At 54.2% G+C, this 15490-nt stretch overlaps 8 protein-coding genes across 8 annotated transcripts; 6 read left to right on the forward strand and 2 right to left on the reverse strand.

The window, feature by feature from the left end:
- Positions 1–765: 765 nt before the first annotated feature.
- On the reverse strand, positions 766–3320 carry B0H18DRAFT_968572 (DASH complex subunit Ask1-domain-containing protein). Its single transcript, XM_048043514.1, has 10 exons — positions 3135–3320; positions 2973–3080; positions 2818–2923; positions 2666–2797; positions 2596–2641; positions 2096–2571; positions 1823–2020; positions 1696–1798; positions 1553–1674; positions 766–1478 (listed from the first exon to the last, which is right to left on the reverse strand). Exons 1-10 carry the CDS (start codon positions 3285–3287, stop codon positions 1099–1101), a joined length of 1824 nt encoding a protein of 607 aa, XP_047900061.1. The 5' UTR covers positions 3288–3320; the 3' UTR covers positions 766–1098.
- A 305-nt stretch (positions 3321–3625) lies between these two features.
- Positions 3626–4962, forward strand: B0H18DRAFT_182860 (uncharacterized protein). The gene is made up of 7 exons (XM_048037003.1): positions 3626–3658; positions 3712–3802; positions 3866–3948; positions 3997–4051; positions 4278–4341; positions 4411–4657; positions 4804–4962. Exons 2-7 carry the CDS (start codon positions 3781–3783, stop codon positions 4828–4830), a joined length of 498 nt encoding a protein of 165 aa, XP_047900062.1. The 5' UTR covers positions 3626–3658; positions 3712–3780; the 3' UTR covers positions 4831–4962.
- Positions 4963–5763: 801 nt separating this feature from the next.
- On the reverse strand, positions 5764–6452 carry B0H18DRAFT_182866 (uncharacterized protein). The gene has a single exon (XM_048037004.1). It carries the CDS (start codon positions 6233–6235, stop codon positions 5888–5890), a length of 348 nt encoding a protein of 115 aa, XP_047900063.1. The 5' UTR covers positions 6236–6452; the 3' UTR covers positions 5764–5887.
- A 1515-nt stretch (positions 6453–7967) lies between these two features.
- Positions 7968–10689, forward strand: B0H18DRAFT_867104 (G-protein alpha subunit; the record flags this gene model as incomplete). The annotated part of the gene is made up of 10 exons (XM_048039835.1): positions 7968–8244; positions 8923–9538; positions 9641–9693; positions 9753–9911; positions 9969–10024; positions 10079–10195; positions 10259–10343; positions 10402–10467; positions 10532–10585; positions 10640–10689. The coding sequence occupies 10 exons, from the start codon at positions 7968–7970 to the stop codon at positions 10687–10689; spliced, it is 1533 nt and encodes a 510-aa protein (XP_047900064.1).
- A 559-nt stretch (positions 10690–11248) lies between these two features.
- On the forward strand, positions 11249–12534 carry B0H18DRAFT_968611 (uncharacterized protein). Its single transcript, XM_048043515.1, has 2 exons — positions 11249–11703; positions 11759–12534. The coding sequence occupies exons 1-2, from the start codon at positions 11520–11522 to the stop codon at positions 12064–12066; spliced, it is 492 nt and encodes a 163-aa protein (XP_047900065.1). The 5' UTR covers positions 11249–11519; the 3' UTR covers positions 12067–12534.
- Positions 12197–12952, forward strand: B0H18DRAFT_1150013 (uncharacterized protein). The gene is made up of 3 exons (XM_048035717.1): positions 12197–12364; positions 12415–12790; positions 12847–12952. The coding sequence occupies exons 1-2, from the start codon at positions 12302–12304 to the stop codon at positions 12781–12783; spliced, it is 432 nt and encodes a 143-aa protein (XP_047900066.1). The 5' UTR covers positions 12197–12301; the 3' UTR covers positions 12784–12790; positions 12847–12952.
- Positions 12953–13207: 255 nt separating this feature from the next.
- On the forward strand, positions 13208–14206 carry B0H18DRAFT_968613 (Endoribonuclease L-PSP/chorismate mutase-like protein). The gene is made up of 5 exons (XM_048043516.1): positions 13208–13402; positions 13465–13565; positions 13625–13726; positions 13799–13941; positions 14000–14206. The coding sequence occupies exons 1-5, from the start codon at positions 13246–13248 to the stop codon at positions 14007–14009; spliced, it is 513 nt and encodes a 170-aa protein (XP_047900067.1). The 5' UTR covers positions 13208–13245; the 3' UTR covers positions 14010–14206.
- Positions 14207–14254: 48 nt separating this feature from the next.
- B0H18DRAFT_968616 (proteasome subunit alpha type 5) lies at positions 14255–15479 on the forward strand. The gene is made up of 7 exons (XM_048043517.1): positions 14255–14346; positions 14400–14444; positions 14499–14524; positions 14580–14944; positions 15002–15104; positions 15164–15259; positions 15334–15479. The coding sequence occupies exons 1-7, from the start codon at positions 14322–14324 to the stop codon at positions 15400–15402; spliced, it is 729 nt and encodes a 242-aa protein (XP_047900068.1). The 5' UTR covers positions 14255–14321; the 3' UTR covers positions 15403–15479.
- The last annotated feature ends 11 nt before the right edge of the window (positions 15480–15490 follow it).

Here is a 15490-nt window from a genome sequence, read left to right on the forward strand (position 1 = left end):
AGGTGACAAATCATGATTGTAATCATGTAATCTGAGATGGCTAAGCAGAATCCTCCTTCTCCTACTCCCTCCTCCTTTTCCTACTCCCCCTCCTCCACAAAGATTGAAAACATATGAGTGCCACCCAAGCAGATTATGATTAAATGTGTGCTGCTGCCATCTGTGAACACCCAGAGGCATGTGCAAACATGGTCAATCACACTGACCTGGACAAGCAGGCCAACACAGTGACTGCTGTGTCTCAGGCCACTGTCTGCCATTTCTTGACATGTACTGACAGACATTGTGTGGTTGGATATATAGGATGACCCTTGCACCTAGAAAATGGTTGGTCTTGAACAAGGACAAACTTCTCCCTATGTTCTTTGATAGTTAGCTCAAGGCTATGAGCAATAGATTGAATGGGTAGATGGATATTACTGACCTTGAGTAGTATCTGGAAGGTGGGTTGACTATATAGGAAAGTATTCACTTGACTTTCCTAATATAGTGTCTGACTTGTATGCTGGACTAACACTTTGGTTAGTACTTCAATGGACTTGCTATTCCAGTAAGCAAGGAGCCACAGTTTGGCTAATCAGATGTAAGTTGATATGTATCGGAGAGTAAGTATGGGCAAGTAATGCTGACAGGTTATCAGTAGCCTGCAGCAGATGGTGGTGGTTCTGGGTCAAGATGCACTTGGCCCCAGACAGGCAGCTGTCAGCCTTATATACCCTGGAGTGTGGGAATTTAGGACAATAAAACTATAAGAACAAAGAAAACCTACCTATTGTGTACAAATCTGCCATTCACAGCACAATATACCTACTAGCTATTGACCATGGATAAAGAATGGCTTTGTTGTACTTTTACCATTGTCCTATTGTTAGATCATCCTTTCCTAAAATGTCCACAGTCCTTGTACACTTGGCATGTGAAGCTACTGTACAACTACCTGTACAATTTCTGCCCAAGTCTTGCTACATGTACATGTAGTACAACAACCATGTACAAGGGCTTGCACAACCCCTTTTATAATTAGTAGCATCAGCAGTACTCCAGTTCCCTCTAGGTAGTGCTACAAAAAGAAAGTAACTTAAGTATCAAACAACATTGCTAAAGGGAGTCATCAGGATTGATGGGTGCTACAAAGGGTGTCGGCGTGTCCTCCACCCTGCCTGCTTGTGCCATCTGCGACCCAACACCCAGTGTGTCCTGCAATAGATCTGCGCCGTACATGCGTAGATTAGACTCTGAGTCTCGTGCTTGCATCCGAAGTCGCTGCGCCGGTGGCACACCGAACACGGTCTCCTCCTCAGGTGTCCCGTCGAATTCATTGTCAAATGAGTCGTCGAAGCTGTCGCCCTCGGCAGCGTAGACTTCGATCGCAGGCCCACCCTCTCCACCGTCATCGTCAGCGAAGTCGTCCGTCTCGTCAGATGCAAATGAGTCGTCCTCGTCGTAATTGCCGCCGCCTTGGGAGGCAAAAAGGAATGCTGCGGACGGATTGGCAGTATTGTTCCCCCGTAGTCGTCAGAATCCATCGAATCCATCGAGTCGTCCAGTCCACCGTTATCCATCTCTCCATCGAGATCATCGTCTCGGATGTGCCTCAGGTCGTATTGTGGAGGAGGCGGCGTCTGGGGAGCTGGCGGCGGCGGCGGTTGCGGCGCAGTGAACGTCGGCGGTCTACTGGGAAATATGGACGAAGACGAGGGCGCAGACGATATTTGGGAGCCATCCGGCGCCCGAGCACGCACAGGCGGCTGTTCGGATGATTGCGCCCCGCCCGTCCCAGAATCACTGAGGATTCCGACTTGACGCATCATCCGCTCAAGACTAGCGTCGACGAGGCTGCTGCCCGTGGTCGAGCTTTGAGGATCCGGTTGATATCTCGACAGCGAAGGAGGGGTGGGCATCGAGCTCCCGCTCGACTCTACGCCGTTCGTCTTTCCCGCAGCGCGCGTCGCCGCGGGTGCAGCGAAGACGCCGCGGTTCTCAACGTTGAGAAGACCCTGGAATATCCGCTCGGCGGCCTCTTTCTTCGGAGTTTTGCCGAGCGCGGGCAGTCGGCAAAGTCCATAGTGACAGGGGGAGACATCCCAAAGTCAACGTCGAGCGAGTCGTCGCCTGCATGGCGCGGAGTGGTCGAATGGGCCGCGTGTGGGCGTGCAGTAACGTCCAACGAAGAGGAGTGCCTTCCGCGGCGTGGCAGTAGATGGATCAGCAAGATCGACTACACCCTTCCAGTCGGTAGGCTTGCTCCCCGGAGGAAGATAAGGGTTCCGCGTCTTCGCGACAGGCGTCTTCGGCTTGACTTTCAACGGAGAGAAACCAGGCTTCCTCGGGCTCGTACCGTCGGTCAGAGTCACGTTCCGACGCAAGACCCCTTGCAGCAATGGCGGTGGCATCTCGCGACTCTTGCCTTTGGCGGTGGAGCTGCTTCCATGGTCTGGGTGCTCAGGCAAGAATCTAGGCGGAGGTATGGCCCGCTGTGTCACGTCCTCAGACTCCTCGTACCGCGCGGTGCGCTCGGATACGCCAGATACCTCGTCGTCCTGGCCGAGACTCTGCACTTCTCCTGCCAGTCTGAAAAGAGGCGATTCCAAGGACGTAGTCCAAGAAGGAGTAGGATCTGACTGCCCATCCCCAAAGCTCTCTTGGGATCTCGTCGAACGATGACGGAAGGCTGTAGCAGGCGTGGAGGACATTGCTGCTTGGGGCATAAAAGAGTCCTCGGACGAGCCCTCTGAGGTGTAGGTGCTATGATGGGAGCGGGTAGGGGTTGCCTCCGGTTCCTCCGTGCTCGTGCCGACTGTTCTGCCTGCGCGGCACCAACGTCTGAGCTGGGCTCCGTTTCCTCCTGTTCGTTCACGGAACTATACTCTTCATACGTGGGCACACGGATTTGGGCGGCTTGCTCGAAGAAGGTGGTCCAGAACTGTCTCTAGTGGGCTCGTTGCTCGCATACAAGGGGTCTCGCAACGTACCCTGGCAGCCTCCCTCACTGGTTCCGTGCCGACGGCGTACCGCTTCACAGCGGGCAGTATCTTGCTGGCCATGATATGTTGCATCTTCGAAAAGTTTGCATCAATATTCTGGAACAGATGTGAGCAAAACGACGCGTCACATAGCATGAAAGGGATACCGACCTGTAGCTTCATCGTTATGAGCTGCTCGATCTGCTCGATCTGATCGTAGACCGGCGCATTCGCGTCGAGACCTGGGACAACGATATCATTGGGATCCGATGGAGGTTCCCAGCGTTCCGGCAGCGGGTCGATGGGCTTGAGACTCGGAGGCATGGCAAGGGCGGTTTGAGGATGAAAGCAGTTGGGTGGGCAAAAGTCAGCGACGCGACGCGTCTGGGGCACGTGGTTTCTCGTTTCGTGTCGACGCGTCGGTGGCGCCACCGTCCACAGTGTCCCAACGACTCAAAACACTTCATTCTCCTATCGCTTTTGCACTATTATCACTCCTTGCAACTGCTCTCTTCAACACAACAAGGCCAGCCTAAGTGCAGCTGCCGTCCTGCCGTGACCGCATGGTCAAGGGGTGCTCTTCGAAAGCGTGGATGATTTGCACAATTTTCAGTTGGCAGTGGGACTCAGTTTTCACAAGCTCTTGATGCGGTTGCAAGGCAGACTGCCAACCATATAGGAGAGGTACGCGCAAGGTACGCGTATTTAGCGACTACGCCTTTGCTCTCTCTATGACTGCTTTTTGGAGGGCAGTCCTATGTCAGACTCGGACGCCGCGTGTCCAATTGTACAGTTCCTATAGCCCACGGAAGCAAGGATGGTGCCTGAGGCCTTACATGGTGCGTAGCTTGCGTACTGTCCTCTTCTTTGAATGTTTGATACCGACACCAGTCGTCTAATAGTGCGCGGGCTCTGGCAGGATGTCCCCGCGCGGCGACCCAACACTCGACGACGGTCGACGTCCGGAACTTTATGCCTCGCACGAGTGAGTACGCGCATCGTGTGCACTACGCTCCTATTGAATGTCGCTGAGAACCCCGAGCCGAGGGGTAGCATGCATCCCTTGTTTCCGCGGATACACTGTCCCAGTAAGTCTTCGACCGTGCTTTGGCGCTTCACAGGGACTCGCTCAAATTATCCTAACTTGGACACGAACATCGTGGGCGCTGGTTGGTTCTGAGCTTCCTGACGGGTATCACACGGCGAGATGCGCTCAAGATGACGTCTATTACTGATGCACTCGCGTTCTCCTGAGCGCACTGCGACGCCGAATCTTGTGCGCTACTGCCTGGCTGACCTAAGCCATGCATTCAGAAGGATACGTACGTAGATCTTGCCGGCCGCGCGATCTGCAGCGAGTATGCGCGGGAGTTACTCAGTGAGTACACCCAAGTCCCTCCGTCTCATATATGATGCCCCACTGACGAACACAATTAACAATGTAATGGCTTCACATGAGCACTACCGTATCCACCTGCAAAGCTCGAGGCGTGGAACTGCCACCGCGACGGTCCTCCGCGACTCCGAGTCTTCGCTCCTATGTAACCGGACGATTATCCATCATGCCGTATTCTCCGCGATGGCAGCGGAGCAGGACGTTTCAATGCATGCTCTCAGCCTTCCGCCGCAACTTTCGGAGCTCACATCAGCCCCGGCAGCTGTCGGGCTTGGCCCAACAGTCCTGGCATGCTGTAGTAGGTACTACAACTACTGTTGTGATTCGGTACGTGCGCTACGTACATGCTTCCTGCCCGCTGACGTAGTTCTTAACGAGTTGACATGTCATCTATGTCGCACGATGCAGCTTGCTCGCTCGATCTGCTTGACTCGAACATGACAGGGTACTGGGAAGCATCCTACCCGGTGAACAGACAATGGACCTGACGCCGGTGTCCTTGGGCGGAGGAAGGGGAAGTTGCATAGCTCCGTCCCATTTCGCCCAATCGCATGACATAATCATTCCGTGCCCCGCGCTTCCTGGCAGTGGCCGAACGAATGCAGGCGAGATCTCAGGCACCGGTGACTCGGCGGTGAGTAAGTCCTCGCTCTACCTGCACGAGTCTACGGTACGACGCTGTCAACGCCTGTAGACGGATGACTGCGCCGCTGGCCCGCACAAGGCCCACAGTCTACCGGGAAGCAGGGTCACATTCCCTTCCATATCCGCAATGGTATGGACGGCACTTCGGCTTACCAGGTATATCGTCCGCGATTGGACCGCCGACTGGTTCTGACTTCTCTTGCGTAGGCGAGTGGCCTCACGCAACCCTACCAAGGGGAGATGCTTAGACATATGAGCGCAGCATGTGACGCGGCGCCGACATACACATAGAAGCATGCTGCGAGACGTCGGACATGTGCAGCTAGAGTCTCGAGACACTCCCATACCCAGGGCCAGGGTTTTGTCGGTGCGTCTCCAATCGGTGCCTATCCGCGCAGGCTGATAGCATCGTGCGCGCTGTTAGGATGCCGACTTGTCGCGTTGCCGCCTGGTGATTACGAAACAACCCACTTGGCTACCGCGGGACTCCGGGAGTCTGCCATACAGGGATCGTCCTTCTTGACCGGCGCAATCGCAATCGCCTCCACGCAGAACGCCTCGACCATGTTCATCCATGTTTCCGCCGTGACAAGCGTGTTTGGTGCAGCATCTAGAAGGGCTTTGGGAGATCAGCTGACGAGACATGCGCTAGGAAGAGACGACCTCGAGCCCAGATTACCAATCCGGGGCCCCGAATGAAGCGAACACGGGCGGTGAGCGGACTAAAGGTTCAATGTTCATGCTAGTCTCAAGCTACCCTCTACCAGCGTATATTCGTCAACACCTTTCAACTTCGATGACATGGTATACGCACAGCGAGGACGAACAGCTGAGTAAATCGTGGCTCAGCCACAGGGTTTGAGACGCCGTAGATCATGAGTAACTACAAGACATCGGGCTCATCAAGAGAGTGGGTACTGACGCTAGCACGGATCACTGACCGAGCAATGAGGTTCTCAACGGATCCCCGCAGTCCATATACGTACACCGTGACGATATCACAGACTCCAACGCCACAGACATGGGTGTAAGTTTGCGAGCGATATATAGCAAGTTGTGACTCCGGTTGCGATCGCAAACGGAGGAGAGACAGACTTCTTGAAGGCAGTAGCGACATTGAAAATGAGAAGCCACAGGGGAAAAGAGATTCACAAGATGCAAATATGCCCAAGAGCGGTAGAGACAGCATACGCAAGAGGAAGATGTGTGCCCGTAAACAATTGAGCGACATCGACCCCAACAACGCTGAACCCGCGCCGAATAGATCGGTCCGAGAGCAGTTCAGTGGACAGGCGTTTTCATGGAAGCCGCCGCAGATCCGACATGGCGTAGGCTCTCAACGGTTCTACGCCCACTTCCGGTGAGATAGGAAAGTATGCATGTCTTATGACTGTGGTGCGGTATGATATATGTCGCGCCATTGAGGAGGGGCATGTTTCCTTACCTGAGCTGGGCCCCCGATTTCTGCATGGATTAGCGGTCCCATCTAGGCCCGGGAGCTTCAATGTGCGCATTACGGTCCTCGGGAGGCGATATTAGGGTAAGTAACTTGGCATGGCGATTCGACATATATGGACGTTCTCGACGCGACCACAGTATGGTGTTCCTGACGTTCTAGGCGATATTGCTCGCTACTGTACACGTCGTCCTTTGCAAATACGTCGACTAGAACACCGACAGGCCATGATGTCCGTGTACATAGACAGTACATACCATATAACTCCTCGTCCATACGGTTAGACTCACGTCGCCATTGCGCCGCGATCTTGCTGTGTGGGCTGCATCTAGGTACATAGATCTTAAAGGCCGACAGACCGCACCGGAGCTTCGTGTCGTAGGTTTGCGCCGCTGGGAGCTTCGCGGAAGCGAGATCCCGTAAGAAGGGGACATGATACGGACGAGCCAACGACGGCAGGAGTGGCCACATGGGACCCGAGTACAGCGCATACGGTGAGGTGTAAGCGGAACAGAAGCATGCGTGTGCTTAGGGTTTACCTCAGAGGAAGCGCGAGAACAGCGGCGGCTTTGGTATCCTTGTGGCGCGTTCGGAGACTTCCAAGGGAACTCAAAGGCAGCCTGGCCGACGTGCCCCGGTGCACGGACGGTGGACCGCACGAGAAGGTGACGCGGCGCGAACACGGCTGTCTGGAAACGGACAGAGCGCGTTTGCGACGGGGGTTCTGCGTGGAAGCGTCCGCGAGCTAAGCTATCGCGCTGGCGGTGCTTCTCGCGGGGCGCAGGGTTTATCAGATGGCGGCCGGGGGCGGCGGCGGGGCAGTGAGAGGGCCGTGCGCGATGGGTGCGGTGCTGAGGAGGGACCGGTGGCCGAGGAGAGCAGGTCTGGCGGCGTGTGGGGAAATGATAAGATTGGGAGGCCGCGGGCGTGATCGGTTGCCTAATCGGGAGGCTGGCGGACATACTGGGGCGATCTGCCCGCTGTGGCAGCGCCGGCTCCCAGCGAAGCTTCCGCCGTCTCTCATCTGGACGCAGCTGCCCGCCATGCCCATCTCGCCCTGCCGCCCGCGCTGCCCTGCCCGCTAACTTCGCAGCCATATAGCGCGTACCGCCACGCGTCCTGCACCGGCCCGCACAGCTGTACAGCCCTCGAGTCTCTCCTTTGTTGTCCCATCCTCCACGCAGTGTTCTCCGCCACCAGCGCGCTAACTCCAGTGTCCGGATCACTGGGTCCTCCGCACGTCGATACAAATCGTACATTGAGTCCCCCGCACGCCCGTGTCACAGCGGCTTCACCGTGCCTCTCTCGGGTACTCTCCGGAGCTCACTTTCCTTCCCGGCCTTCTCGAAAGGTGCCCATTCCTCGTTCTCACACTACTTTCCCGGTTATGAGCGCCGGCGCTAACTCCCCGTTTTGAAACTGACCAGTTTAGCTATATTCTATCTCCTGCAATTGGCATATCGCGTCCTTGCCTCCTCTCTGTCACTCGCGGCACCGCAGCGCTACTATGGACCGACATCTCGCTCAACTCGCGTCTAGCACTGGCCGCCGTCGGTCACTTTCTGACCCTCTCGCGGTGGCACTCCAGCCCCCACCGAACGAGTCTCCCGAACAACGCCAGATCAGGGTGCAGGCAGAAGAGGATGCAAAGAGACGCAGCGACCGCATTGACCGCATGCTCAAGGATTCACAAAAAGAACAGCAGAGGAAGAAGATCGTCAAGATTCTCCTGCTCGGACAAAGTGAAAGCGGGAAGAGCACCACTCTCAAGCGTGAGTCATTTGGTGCTATGCGGGCGACATGGCAGTCGCGCATCGGCACGCCTAAGTGTCGCGAAGCGACGCGGAACCATTTCCCCGCACAACATATAATATACTCAGAATCAAGATCGTTTTTGGGAGGCTGATTACGCCGTCTCAACGTGTACCGTGTCGGGCGTCCTTGGGTGCACTGCTTCAGACTATTCGTCGTGTTGATATCCGGGGCGGATGGTCGCTCCAGAACTCACGATCGGCGTACATCAACTCCTGCTGTACAGTCGCCCGTGACATGGTTTGACGCAGTGCTTTATGACCTGTTCCGAGAGCAGGCTGTTCTCCCGCGACGAGGTCGGAGTGTTATGTGGACCGCTCCGGACATACTACGTATTCCCAAGGACAGTGCCTCCTTGCAAATGATCGCTCTTCATACCTCCAATCCGATAACTCTTCCATATACTGCCATGGCCATCCTTGTGTACGGCGTGCTGACCAGCCGCTCTCTCTCGTAGAGTTCATGCTTCTACACGCACCCGCTGCCTTCAATGCAGAGCGGCTAGCATGGCGTTTCGTCATTTATCTCAACCTTGTGCGATCCGTACGCCGGTACGTCTCATCTCACTTGGTTCGAATTTTTTTCTGCGCGTCCTCAGGCTTGGACTACAAGGATACTCGAGGCTATCGCACCGGAGCCCGATGGGGAAGACGTCGACGACCTCGAGTCGACTGAAACGCCATTCATCATTATCAGCGGACGGCCCTCCTCAGCTGTCGCAGGCTCGGTTCCCGGCTACGATAGCTATCGCAAACGGCTAGCTCCTCTCCTCGATGTGGAGCAACGCCTCATACAGCTTCTCTCGGACCCCGAGGACAACGACGCACGAGAAGCCACTCACCTCCCTCGAGGTCAGTCGTCCCAGGGATCCTCCTACGCGTCCGCCGGATTTTCCCCATCCTCACCGCCGACCTCGCCGCCCCTCAGTGCCAGCCTCAGTGCCAGCCTGCCCTCGCGCCCCGCCCCACGCATCACCATCCCGCAGGGATCACACTCCTCACAGCCGTCACCCGTTGCCCTCTCTCCTGGGCACGAGGTCGCCATCCCCCCTCGGTCGAACTGGAAGAAGGCCCTAGGCGTCGTCAGCAGGAACCAGTCGCCGAAGAGCGCACACACGGGCGAGATTCACGGTTGGTGGGAGGACCCGCACGACCCTGTGCACGTCATGAACCGCTGTGCGCCGACGATGACGGAGCTTTGGCGAGACCCGAAGGTGCGGCAGCGCCTCGCGGAAAGGCGGCTTAGGCTGGAGGAAAGCAGTGGCTTGTGAGTGGCCATCTTTTGTCGTGCTCCGTGGAGGGCGGATGTTGATGGGTCGCGCCTTCTCTTTCTTCCCCGTGCGGTCTCCGTGTGCGTGGGTGCGGACAGCTACTTGAATGAGATTGACCGTGTGACGGCCAAGATGTTCTTCCCGACAGATGGTGCGTTGGTATCCTGCGGTTACGGAGTTGTTGAGGAGTTTACGCCGTTGGCATTATAGCGGACGTCCTAAAGGCAAGACTGAAGACCACCGGCGTGATCGAGCATTCCTTCACCCTCCCCAAGAACAGTGAGTTCCGGGGTGGCGTTGAGTGGAAGATCTATGATGTGGGAGGCGCGCGGCCGCAAAGGCAGGCGTGGGCTCCGTATTTCGATGACGGTGAGTTGACTCTGCTTGCTACTGCTAAAGCTATCAATGTGACACTTTCTCGCTCAGTGAATGCGATAATTTTTCTGGCTCCTATCAGTTCGTTTGACCAAGTGCTGGCTGAGGTCAGTGAGATTGCCCATTCACAGCTGTTCGCCGGCCCAACTTCTGGACAACAGGATACCAGGGTGAATCGCCTAGATGATTCCCTTCAGCTATGGCAGACGGTCGTCTCCAACCCCCTCCTTAAGAAAGTCAACATCATTCTTTTCCTCAATAAATGCGACCTGCTGAAGGTATCTATCGGTCGATCATTACAGTAGTTCAGGATCTAACGGCTGTCTCGTCTCATTCTATAGCGGAAGCTAGAGAGCGGCGTGCGATTAAAGCATTACATGACTTCCTATAGGGACCGGCCCAACGACTATGACACGGTCTCAAATTGTAGGTGCCTCATCCAAGCCAGCATCAGATCGATCGTTCTGATCTTCTCTGGATGCAGATTTCAGACTCAAATTTGGGGCGATGCACCATTCATACACACCAAATAAAGCGAGGGAGTGTTTTAGTGCGTACCTATCTACAGACCGATATCGGGGCGCCCCCGCATTGACCGGTCCGTCGATCTCCAGTCCACTTTACATCAGTGACAGATACCAGGAACACCCAGACGATCATTAGCAACGGTAGGTTGGTCAGCGTCTGCGGGTCCACCGTATCACTCACGAGTGCATGGTCAGTGCGAGATATCATACTCACAGGGAATTTGAGGTCGTCGTCTTTGATGTGAATGCGCGGCACATCTTACCGTCTTGTAAGCCGTTCGTCAGGTCAGTCCTTCGTTCCCGTCGTTCTCGTCGCATGCTGATCACCCCCTGATGGTGGCGTCTAGGAAAATCTGTATTGTAGCATACCCCGTAATGTTGTGGCTGCTTGCTTTGGTCTACTCGCTGTGATCTACTTACTTGCTACTCTGCCCCTCGTATTCACCGAAACTGTACTGTGATAAAACGCTAATTTGACTCACAAGCTTGTATCGCTACAATACTATCATTAATGTTGTGAATCCTTACCTCGGTTACTGCAACGACATATGTAAAAACCGGTTAATTATTGCGGTCGACATGAAGCTTACCCTGGGCCGCGCCACCTTGCACGCATCAACTGATCCACTTGAAGCGCCATGCATAGTCGGTAACTGCCGGATCACGACTTTCCTTACATAGCTCCAACGTACTTCAAGTTGGCTCGGTCGTCGCAGTTGGTACGCAAACGTTGTACCTCGCAAAGCTTCACGACTCAGCCGAAGATTCGTATGCCATCCCACTCGCACGATTCATCCTGGTCTACTTAACAGAATCGTCGTCCTCGGCCAGTAGTGGCTCTAGATATGGACACTCCCCGGAGTCACAAGCCTTCCGTCAGACGGTCGACGAGATACTCTTTGACACCGCACAAAGCGATCAGGCGTTGTACGAGCAGGCGCAAAAACACCTCCAGATTTTCCACAAGCAGACCACCTCATTCCGCGGAGAAGACTACGACATTCCAGCATGGGTCAAGCGCGCGAACGAACGTAGACAAGACAGCGGCTTCACGGTCTTGAAACTTTACCGTGCGATGTATCAGGTCACGGATGATCTCGGGCTAACGCTGGGAAAACGCTATGATTCCGCTGTGATATGTGCCTGTGCTCGGGGCGCGGACGGCCTTGGGCACGCCACGACCGAGGAGAAGTGGTGTTTACTAGCAAATGCATTGTCTACCCTTGCCTCGACGTGGATGGCATATATGCTGTGGCCTTGTGAGTATGCTTGTTTCGTCCTCCGCATCAGTCATGTGTTAAGCCGCGCTTCTAGTTGTCTGCGGCTCACGCCGTACTACACTGCCGCTCGAGATACCTACGAACCGCACTGAGCAGTCGGATAATGCCACGCCAACCAGAGAGACGACAGCATCTGAGCTACCCGAGGGAGCTCCTAATGCTCGGGAAGATGTGAGAGAGAAGGCTCGTACATGTCGTGACGATGGGATTGTGCGCTTTCAACTGACCTCCGCTGAGTTATGTAGGTCCTCATGCGCGACAACTATACATGCCCTGTCACGGGATTTGTTGACCGTAGCAGCAAAGCCGAACAGAGACAAGGAGAATACCGCGTGGTCTTGAGGATGACTCATATCTCCAGACGGAGTATTACTTGCATTGACGTGCAGCGAGCCTCTCAGAATCAGGTCTTGTTCTCCATTGGGAACATGATTTCAAAAAAATACATCCTGATTATTACTGGTTCTAGATACAATCCAAGACAAATACACTGGACATCCTTCGGCATTATTGTTAACTGGGACAGGACTTCGTCAAGAGACTCGCAGAAATAACTGATGATCCATGCAACACCTTGATGCTTGAAGCTAATGCTCATGATGCATTTGACGACTTTTGTTGGTGTCTCAAGCCTACAGATGTGCTTCTCCCATTAGTTTGTCTGATGCTCTTTGCTGATTGCATTGCTAGGTGAAGAATGTGTATGCAATTCATGAGTTCCAACCAGGAGCATTCTTCCCACTTATCAGGAAGACACACATCACATTTGTTGATCACAGCTACAAGCAGACAGCAGGTCCATCTGCACAGGTTCACTCCAAGCAATCACATGCTGCCATGGAGATTCCTCTCCCTAGCTGTGAGCTGCTTTGTCTACATGCTGCACTTGCAGGAGTTCTCCACCTCAGTGGTGCAGGGACATTACTGTGCTTCCTCAGGGATGAACTAGGAGCTGGAGGACATGCTGTCCAAAGCTTGGATGGCCAAAGCTTCATGAAACAACTGATTGAAGATGAGCTATATGAAGCTGTCTCAGGACTTGAGCATTTCAGGGCATAATTGGTTGGTGAGTGTCTTGTATATGATCCTGAGTAATTGATAGACTAACACAAAATCAGGTAGGACATTGGCAGATACACAGTGACAGTTACTGCTGTGCAATACATTGGGTAGCTAACTAGTGCATCCAATCAAGATCCCCAATTGTCAATATAGTAGTGTACATCCTCATTTTTGTACACTCTTTCGACTGCCCATGAGGTTTCAAATGATATCTTATGTCTCAGTCTCTGACAATGCTTCCTGACTCGGACCACAGAGCCGTGTGAGCAATTACTGTCGCCTTCATTGGCAGCATTTCGAGTTAGCACTACTTCCTCGAATCTTTTGAATTCGCACACTGGGAGCATCCTGGAAGGCACGGACCATGTGATCGTGTCTCGTCACGCGAATATCGCAAACTTCGAAGTGCCACGGACAGACTCCATCCGGGGCGCCGACCGGGACCAGTCCAGAGTCGGGATGCAATCGATCGTTCGCCGCGCCACTGCTGCTCGTCTTCCCCTGCACAAAGCAAGTCACTCGGTTGTCTACAATTTCAATCTCACTGCCGCCCGACGAGCCTCTCCGAACTTCGTCCCAACCCGCAACATGTCCCTGTCCTTCGTTTCGACTCCTGGTCAGTCCGTCTTTACTCGCTCTCACGCGCCATTCTGCTTGCTGATAATGCCTACATTGCAGATGCTCCCCCGGCCGTTGGCCCGTACGCTCAGGCCGTGAAGGCTGGCAACTTGCTCTTCGTCTCTGGCTCCCTCGGTATCGACCCTGCGATCGGGAAGCTGGTATGTTTTATTTTTTGCTCTTGTGCCGATTCCATGACTGGATTGACCACTTATACAAGGTGGACGGCGGTCTTGAGGCCCAGACCAAGCAGGCACTCAAGAACTTGAAGACGATCATCGAGGCCGGCGGGGCGACGATCGACAAGGTAGCGAAGACCACGGTATGTGCTAGATGTGGACCACTATGTGGGCGATTGTCGTAGTCATTGATGCCGACGCTACTTTATCGTTAGGTCTTCCTTGCGGACATGAATGATTTCGCTGCCATGAACGCTATCTATGCTGAGTTCTTCGGCGATCACAAGCCCTCGAGGTCGACTGTGCAGGTGGCACGTCTGCCGCTCGATGGGCGCTTTGAGATTGAGTGCATTGTCAGGTATGTCTGGTGTTTGACGAGTTCTTCCTGTTCATTCTGAAGGCTGACAGTGATGCAGCCTCGCCTGAGATGACATCGTCGCGACTGTAGACGACCTGTAGTACACATGCCCCCCACGTTGTATGCTGTTGTGTAATAGAGCGCAGGATGTATCAAAACGAACGTTTTTACGGCCCATTGAGCTTGATGATTATGCCGTATTCTAATAGAAGCATTGCAACTGTGTATGAGTACGTACTATCGTATATTGGTCGGGGTTAGGGTCAGACACGCGTGTACGCGACGCGCGTTCGGCGCTTGCGACCTTGAGCGCGCTCAGCCCACCGCGTACGCAATCTCTCCTTCCTCTGTTCATCCACGCGTCCTCCAATACCTGAGCTATGTTCTTGACAAGATCCGAGTACGGTATGCTCTGAAGAATACATGATGTGTGCTCCAATGCTCATCGGTACGGTTAGACCGTGGTGTTAACACCTTCTCTCCCGAGGGACGGCTGTTCCAAGGTATGTGCAATCATGCCATATGAAGCGGTACAGGAGCCCATGGTATCCCTGCAGTGGAGTATGCAATTGAAGCAATCAAGGTATGTGTACGTTCCATTGTGGTCATTACTTGCTCACTTCGTTTCCCGCATGTAGTTGGGCTCAACCACTGTCGGCGTCAAGACACCCGAGGGCGTCGTGCTTGCGGTAGAAAAGCGCGTACAGTCACCACTTCTTGAGTCTTCCTCCATCGAGAAGATCATGGAGATTGATGCACATCTTGGTTGTGCGATGTCCGGCCTCACCGCCGATGCACGCACAATGATCGACCATGCCCGCGTAACATCCCAGAACCACGCCTTCACCTACGACGAGCGCATAAAGGTGGAGAGTGTGACACAGGCTGTGTGCGATCTCGCTCTGCGCTTTGGAGAGAGTGTGCACGACGAGGATGCCATGATGAGTCGACCATTCGGTGTTGCCCTCCTCATCGCGGGGATTGATGAATTGGGGCCTCAGCTGTATGCTGCCATTCTTCTGGGATCTTCCGGTTAAGTTACTGATCATACTGCTGGTAGATTCCATACTGACCCGTCGGGTACCTCTGTGCGATACGAGGCAAAAGCCATTGGTTCAGGGTCAGAAGCCGCACAAACTGAACTGCAGGACAAATGGCATAGCGTGAGTTGTGCCTTTGGCATGAGCCAAGGGGAATTGTGGCTCAACGTCTGCTTGATTAGCAAATGACCCTGCGAGAAGCTCAGATCCTGACACTTCGGGTGCTGAAACAAGTCATGGAGGAGAAGCTGGACCACCACAACGTTCAACTCGCACAGGTATGTGGCTTGTCCGGAGTATCCTCCTGCTTCTCCATTCATTCGCTCGAGTGGTCGGCTGACACCTTGGACAGGTCACGCCGCAGGCAGGATTCGAAATTCTTGACGAAGTCAGGCTAAAGGAGATTGTCGATGCTATGTAACAACAGGGACTTTACTGTCGCGTTTCTCTGATCTACCAGATTCTCTGCACCAGCGAAGTTCGAAGTCTGACTTGCGCCAGCTTAGAAG

This window comes from Fomitopsis serialis, assembly GCF_022376445.1.
Source record: "Fomitopsis serialis strain Sig1Antser10 chromosome Unknown B0H18scaffold_2, whole genome shotgun sequence".
Lineage (NCBI taxonomy): Eukaryota > Fungi > Basidiomycota > Agaricomycetes > Polyporales > Fomitopsidaceae > Fomitopsis > Fomitopsis serialis.

What these genes read in the sequence shown, in the direction of transcription:
- B0H18DRAFT_182860 (XM_048037003.1), top strand. Translation starts at nt 3,781, where the DNA reads ATGGTGCCTGAGGCCTTACATG. An exon ending in GGTGCCTGAGGCCTTACATG is followed by an intron (nt 3,803 to 3,865) that starts GTGCGTAGCTTG and finishes GTCGTCTAATAG; the next exon opens with TGCGCGGGCTCTGGCAGGAT. An exon ending in TCCGCGGATACACTGTCCCA is followed by an intron (nt 4,052 to 4,277) that starts GTAAGTCTTCGA and finishes CCATGCATTCAG; the next exon opens with AAGGATACGTACGTAGATCT.
- B0H18DRAFT_968611 (XM_048043515.1), top strand. Translation starts at nt 11,520, where the DNA reads ATGTATCAGGTCACGGATGATCTCGGGCTAACGCTGGGAAAACGCTAT. An exon ending in GGCATATATGCTGTGGCCTT is followed by an intron (nt 11,704 to 11,758) that starts GTGAGTATGCTT and finishes CCGCGCTTCTAG; the next exon opens with TTGTCTGCGGCTCACGCCGT.
- B0H18DRAFT_182866 (XM_048037004.1), bottom strand. Translation starts at nt 6,235, where the DNA reads ATGTCGCTCAATTGTTTACGGGCACACATCTTCCTCTTGCGTATGCTG.
- B0H18DRAFT_968616 (XM_048043517.1), top strand. Translation starts at nt 14,322, where the DNA reads ATGTTCTTGACAAGATCCGAGTACG. An exon ending in CTTGACAAGATCCGAGTACG is followed by an intron (nt 14,347 to 14,399) that starts GTATGCTCTGAA and finishes CGGTACGGTTAG; the next exon opens with ACCGTGGTGTTAACACCTTC. An exon ending in GATGAATTGGGGCCTCAGCT is followed by an intron (nt 14,945 to 15,001) that starts GTATGCTGCCAT and finishes TACTGCTGGTAG; the next exon opens with ATTCCATACTGACCCGTCGG.
- B0H18DRAFT_1150013 (XM_048035717.1), top strand. Translation starts at nt 12,302, where the DNA reads ATGCTTGAAGCTAATGCTCATGATGCATTTGACGACTTTTGTTGGTGT. An exon ending in GGTGTCTCAAGCCTACAGAT is followed by an intron (nt 12,365 to 12,414) that starts GTGCTTCTCCCA and finishes TTGCATTGCTAG; the next exon opens with GTGAAGAATGTGTATGCAAT.
- B0H18DRAFT_968613 (XM_048043516.1), top strand. Translation starts at nt 13,246, where the DNA reads ATGCAATCGATCGTTCGCCGCGCCACTGCTGCTCGTCTTCCCCTGCAC. An exon ending in ACCCTGCGATCGGGAAGCTG is followed by an intron (nt 13,566 to 13,624) that starts GTATGTTTTATT and finishes CACTTATACAAG; the next exon opens with GTGGACGGCGGTCTTGAGGC. An exon ending in ACAAGGTAGCGAAGACCACG is followed by an intron (nt 13,727 to 13,798) that starts GTATGTGCTAGA and finishes CTTTATCGTTAG; the next exon opens with GTCTTCCTTGCGGACATGAA.
- B0H18DRAFT_968572 (XM_048043514.1), bottom strand. Translation starts at nt 3,287, where the DNA reads ATGCCTCCGAGTCTCAAGCCCATCGACCCGCTGCCGGAACGCTGGGAA. An exon ending in CACGCCTGCTACAGCCTTCC is followed by an intron (nt 2,642 to 2,665) that starts GTCATCGTTCGA and finishes CGAGATCCCAAG; the next exon opens with AGAGCTTTGGGGATGGGCAG. An exon ending in CGATGGAGAGATGGATAACG is followed by an intron (nt 1,479 to 1,552) that starts GTGGACTGGACG and finishes ATCCGTCCGCAG; the next exon opens with CATTCCTTTTTGCCTCCCAA.